This window comes from Medicago truncatula, chromosome 4 (assembly GCF_003473485.1).
Source record: "Medicago truncatula cultivar Jemalong A17 chromosome 4, MtrunA17r5.0-ANR, whole genome shotgun sequence".
NCBI classification, from domain to species: domain Eukaryota; kingdom Viridiplantae; phylum Streptophyta; class Magnoliopsida; order Fabales; family Fabaceae; genus Medicago; species Medicago truncatula.
In genome coordinates this window covers 25,105,619-25,111,618 of record NC_053045.1, presented here as the reverse complement: position 1 = coordinate 25,111,618, position 6,000 = coordinate 25,105,619, and the positions used below count along the sequence as shown (strand labels likewise).

Sequence of the window (6,000 nt, the reverse complement as noted above, 5' to 3'; positions counted from 1 at the left end):
AAAAATAGTCCATTGTAAATTCGTGGGTACGACGAAGCGGAATTATCAAAGTCTATTAACCCATCTCCATCTCCATCTCCATCTCCATTCCTCCAAATCTGAGAAACAAAACAAAAAAAAAAAAAAATGGGAATCTTTCTAAAGCTCGTAGATTTCACCTTATTCTTATTCTTCCTCTTAATAACAATCGTAGCACCATTGATAGATGCACAAACATGTCTTCCTCTATCTTACTTTCCTGAAATTCTTGTCAACGTGAAAACATGGTACACAAATGAATATGGTGATTATCTTGTTGCTGAGAAGCCTCATTTCTTCGTTGGTCTTGTTTGGCTTGAACTTCTCTTTCAATGGCCTCTTGCTGTTCTCAATGTTTATGCTATTTTGTCTTCTAAGGGTTGGTTTAATACCACTTGCTTGATCTATGGTGTTTCTCTCTCCACTTCTATGGTATTTCCTTTTTCTTTTATACAGATTTATATATTTTTTTCGATATCTTAGAATTTACGTATTTGATTCATGTCATAGAGATTCGATAGAGTTTTATGTTGGTTGTCGAGGTCTATTAGTAGAAAAGAGGGTGGAAAACAGGCTTATGTGGTTTTGATACCGGTAATATTAGCGATTTCCGGTTTATGGTGTACAAAAATTTGTTTAGGTGATTTGAAGATTCTTTGGTTTTAGACCTTCATGAATTTTGACATGATATGGCAGGGATAAACCGAAATTCTCTCAAATTACAGGGGACAAAAATACCTTAAATTTTGTAATTTGATGCCATAAAGGTCGAAAATCAAAGAATCTTCAAACTACAAGGTTGTAATCTAAACAATTTTTTTTTTACACGGGTTAAACCGGAAATCCCTAATATTACAGGGGGTTAACATTATATTAACCCTAAAAGATATTTGGAAATTAATGTGTTGGACCCAAATATGATTTATGATAGAACATTATTATGTAACTTGATCCATGTAGCAGACCCCACTTTGTGGAAAAAGGTTTGATTGTTGTTGTCGTCCTCCTCGTTCAGGTGTAACACAGCCCTCTCCTTTTATTCTGGCTTGGGACCCGTTATGCATAGGAAAGTTAATATAGGCTGGATTAATCTCTTACAATTGAGCCCCCACTTTTTTTTTGGGGTCATGTGGTACTATTGAATGATTAGGCTTCTGAATGTTATTTAAGGATTAATCAAATAACTATTGAATGATTAGGCTTCTATATATTTAAGGCAGGAAAAACGTCAAACTTTTTAATGTTAGGAAAACATTCATTCATTCATTAATCACTTGGTATAGTTACATTTGTTTGTAGGAATCTGTTGTTTGTTATTTGATTCATTTACATATTGGGTTTGTTGTTTTACGACTAACATTTTCATTTGAAGTTAAGTTTAGTTATTTGAAATGGTATTTTTACTTACTATCTGTTGTTGTGGTTGCATTTGTTGTTGTTCGATCCTGTTCTTATGGTTATCTAGTTTGTTCTCAGAATTTGATACAAAACAAAATTGGGGTTATGAAATTTTATAGATTAGATTTAAAATTTAATCAGAACCTATTGTCAGGGTTATCACATGGCTTGTTTAAGTTATTTTTCTAATTTGTAACCTCGCTTCATTGGCTGTGAAAGTGGCATATGTTTCATCGATATGGAAATAGTATCGACTTTTATGTTGTTGGATTGGGCTTAACTTATCTTTATCAACCGCTTATAAGGTGAGTGATGCCATATTAAAAAAGATAAGATCTGGAAAGAGTTCATACAGGGTGGCACCTCTCACATTCCAAGTCGGTTTTGTAGGGTTGAATTAGATCGAATTCAAATTTTAAGATGATATCAGAGTCTAAGATCCGTTGGACCACCTGCTATGACGGGTCTGTTATATGTGTGTGTGTGTATTTCTGATGGCTTGATGTAAAAAGTCAAACTTTGTTATTTGATTCATTTACATTCTGGGTCTGTTGTTTTTATGACTAACATTTTGGTTTAATGATAAGTTTGGTTATTGTATTGTACTAGGGTTAAAATGGTCTTTTTTAATTGTTATCTTCGGGTGTGTTTGCATTTGTAGATCCTGTTCTAATGGTTACAAGTTTGTTCTCTGAATTTGATGCGAAACAAAATCGGGGGTTATGTAATTTTATAGATTGGATTCAAAATTTAACGAGAACCTATTATCAGGGCTCTCACGTGGCCTATTAAATTACTATTTTGATTTGTAACCTCTTTGCATTAGCTTTGTAAAATGGCATTTGTTTCACTGATATTGGAGGTGTAATAGTCTATTATGTTTTTGGATTGAGATTAACTCATTCTTAAAAACCAGCTTTTAGGGTGGAAGATGCCATATTAAAAAGTGAAAAGAGTTTATAAATAGTGACATCTTTCAACTACAAGTTGGTTTTGCAGGGATCAGTTAGACTCGATCCTTGTTTTAAGATATTTCATTAGTCTTTCGAAGATCTGTTAGATTACCAGCTATTGGGCTAGTTGGGCCATGTTCGAGATATCCAATCTTGGGTGTTAGGGATGTTTGTTAAGAGATTCTCACATTGGATGAGATATGGCTTGAAAATGTGTTTATATAAGTGAGAAGCATTTCTCACCTTATAAATTTTAAATTAAACTCAAATTAAGATAATTTTTATCCCAGCTATGAATGGTGTCACAATGTGATTTTGTTACAGTTTGGATTATCTATATATCTTGCTTTTTACTTTACATCTTTTGATTGTTTGTCAGTTATGCAATTTTGTTAGATTAGATTTCCAATTTGATCAGAACCTATTATCATGATAGACCTAATCCAACTTTTAAGATGATATCAAAGTCTCCAAAGATCCGTTGGGTCACCCACTATTTTACCACTTTGGTCACGCTCCAGATATATAATCTTGGGCGTGAGGCGTGTGTGTGTTTTTACTAAACGAGGGGTGTGTGTTAAGAGCCCTACATTAAATGATATGACCAGAAGATATGTTCAAATAAATGGGAGGCATTTCTCATCTTATAAACCGGTTTTGTGAAGTTGAATTAAGTTAAAATCAAATTAAGATAGTCTTCTTCCCAACTATAAATGGTGGCACAATGTTATTTTGTTACAATTTGGATAATCTAAACCTTGCTTTTCATTTTACAGCTTTTGATTCTTTATGGTTTATGGATTGCAGGTTGCTGTACTATCAGAAATGATGGGATCCAAGAAAGCATCTGAGAAGCTATTGACAATGTATTTCCCTTTCATGTGTTTTGGTATTTTAGCAACTCTCAGAGGGTTGCTGGCAACTTCCTCCAAGTCTGCTTCAGCTTTTGGCAAGAGACCAGCAATGGCGAGGAAAAAACGAGCTTGAAACAGTTGTTATTGAATCAAACTTGAGAAAATTGAAAGAGAAGCAGAGTTGTAGGTTTGAAGGGATGTAGCATGCAAATATCCCCTCCTCTCCTCTAACCACATTTTAGTCCTTTTTAGTGTTGATTTAGTATTTATTTGATTAATTTACATTTTAGTTGTTGCGATTGTTAGGGTTGGTCAGTTTAGTACCTCAAATTTGCAAAATAGCAACTTAGTCTCGTAAATTAAACAATGTCGGTCAATTTAGTCATTTTGCCAAATTTAACACTAAAATGTTTGTCTTTCGTTAATTTTGACAGATGTTTATAAAAGAGATATTTTGATGGCGCGACTAAATTGATTGACTTTCTTTTGAGACTAATTTGCAATTTGTAAACTTTGGACTAAATTGCTCGACCATTACAATTTTTGAGTACTGAAATGATTTTGATTAATTCTTTGGGTGCCCTTTTGTGAGCTATTTGAGTAAAAGATTTTGTTTTATGTATACATCGATTTCCATTATTTGATTACTTTGCCATGATAAGAAATGAATGCTTACTGTTAAATGATTATTCAGGAAGAACTGTATGGTAATTGGGAGTATAATTATTCAATTATGCAGAAACTGATTCAGATACAAAAACAAGATAGTGAGAACACAAAATTGAAAAAGAATGCACATAGAAACAGTTAATTTCCCTGCATACTTGTTATAAACTTTGGTTTACTGTTAAGATATGAATTCATATTTTACTTTTCTTAGCATTGTTACACAAAGGGTTAATCAGTGAACTACGTGGAAGTGGAACTATGTATACCTTACCAAATACGATTAGCTTAATCAGTTTGTCCTTTAAGTGCAGGGGTTAGAATTCGAATCCCGGATTCCCCACTTCTCCATACTTACACAGTCTAGCAGTAAAACATGGCAAAACCACATTTTCAACTTGTATGTTTTTCTATTATGAATGTCATAATGCAAAACATAGATACTGGCACCATATTGAAATGCAAAAATCAGTGTGAATGTGAAAATCTCTCCTGCTCTAAGTTTTTGCCTTCTTCTCTAGGTATAAAATGGAGAAAAAAACCATCAAGTTTCTTGAAATGATACATTATCCAACATAAATACACTTTAAAATGTGTATATTTGTTAATATGCCTATCTTATTTAATGGAAAGAATAACACAAAGTTCATGTTTGTTACCTATTCACACTGAATAACAAAATCAATTGGGAAATCTTATTCACTCATGACAAATTAATAACTCGTTTGTCATGTGAGCATAACTCAGTTTGCAGAGACAATGCATTGTTACATGTAGAGGTCGAGTTCGAACCCCAGACACCCCATTTATTGATGTATTAATTAAATGAAAATTGAAAATATTAATTAATATATTATATAAAAATGGAAAGTGACATTTGTGTTGGGACAATTTGTTTTGCAAATGCGTCGGCCATTGTGGTAGAAATGGAGTATATATATTTTGGTGATTGCCTCGGTTTTAAAATCTTTAATAGTTTTAATATTTTTTTTTTTGTATTAAATAAAAGGTCTTGAAATTTTTAAAAAATAATAGGGTTCAATGTGTTAACAATACAGATACAAAATGGAGAAAGAGAGAACAAGAACAACGACGGCTAGGGTTTCATTAGACTAACAATAGCTTAACATTACAAAAGGTTATAAGATAATATATAATAAAATCTAATGGACTCTAACTTACTAATATAAATGCCCAATAGCTTAAGCCTAATACTTTATTATCTAACATCTACCCTCAAACTCACAATGAGTCAACAAGAATCATTCTGAGTTTGTCAAACAAAATACGAAAAACATACTAAATAATATAAAGTTCTAACACTACCCCTCAAGCTGAAGCTTACTAAGCTTTAAGCTTGTTACAAATTAACCAAGAAAAATAAACCAAATCAGCTGTCAGCAAAACCAATGGAGAGCAGCAACAAACCAAACTTAGTTATCTTTGTAGAGAACAGCAAGAACCATCACCATCAACCAATCAAAGAGAGAGAACCATCCAAACAATAGAACCAGTAGAGAGAAGCAGCCATACATAAGAACCAATAGAGGAGAACCAAAGAATCATCAAAAGTGGGAGAAGTGCAATTAGAAGAATCAAAAAAGGGGAGAAGTACAATGCAATGCAATCAGAAGAATCAAGAGGGGGGAGAAGTGCAATCAAACAATCAATCAGAAGAATCAAAAGGGGAGAGAAGTGCAATGCAATCAATCAGACGAATCAAAAAAGGGGGAGAAGTGCAATCAATCAGAAGAACCAAAAGTGGGAGAAGTGCAATGCAATCAGAAGAATCAAAAGGGGGGAGAAGTGCAATGCAATCAGAAGAATCAAAAGGGGGGAGAAGTGCAATGCAATCAATCGGAAGAACCAATAGGGGAAAAGTGCAATCAATCGGAAGAATCAAAAGAGTGGAGAAGTGCAATGCAATGCAATCAGAAGAACCAATAGGTGGAGAAATGCAATCAATCAGAAGAATCAAAAGATGGGAGAAGTACAATGCAATCAATCGGAAGAACCAACAGGGGAGAAGTGCAATCAATGAGAAGAATAAAAAAGGGGAGAAGAAACCAAATTATGAGCACTCGACTCACGAAACAACCAAATGTAAGAAC

The 6,000-nt window shown here is 33.5% G+C and overlaps 1 protein-coding gene across 1 annotated transcript; it reads left to right on the top strand.

The window, feature by feature from the left end:
* LOC11441919 (sigma intracellular receptor 2) lies at positions 1-3,912 on the top strand. The gene is made up of 2 exons (XM_003605844.4): positions 1-450; positions 3,177-3,912. The coding sequence occupies exons 1-2, from the start codon at positions 127-129 to the stop codon at positions 3,354-3,356; spliced, it is 504 nt and encodes a 167-aa protein (XP_003605892.1). The 5' UTR covers positions 1-126; the 3' UTR covers positions 3,357-3,912.
* The last annotated feature ends 2,088 nt before the right edge of the window (positions 3,913-6,000 follow it).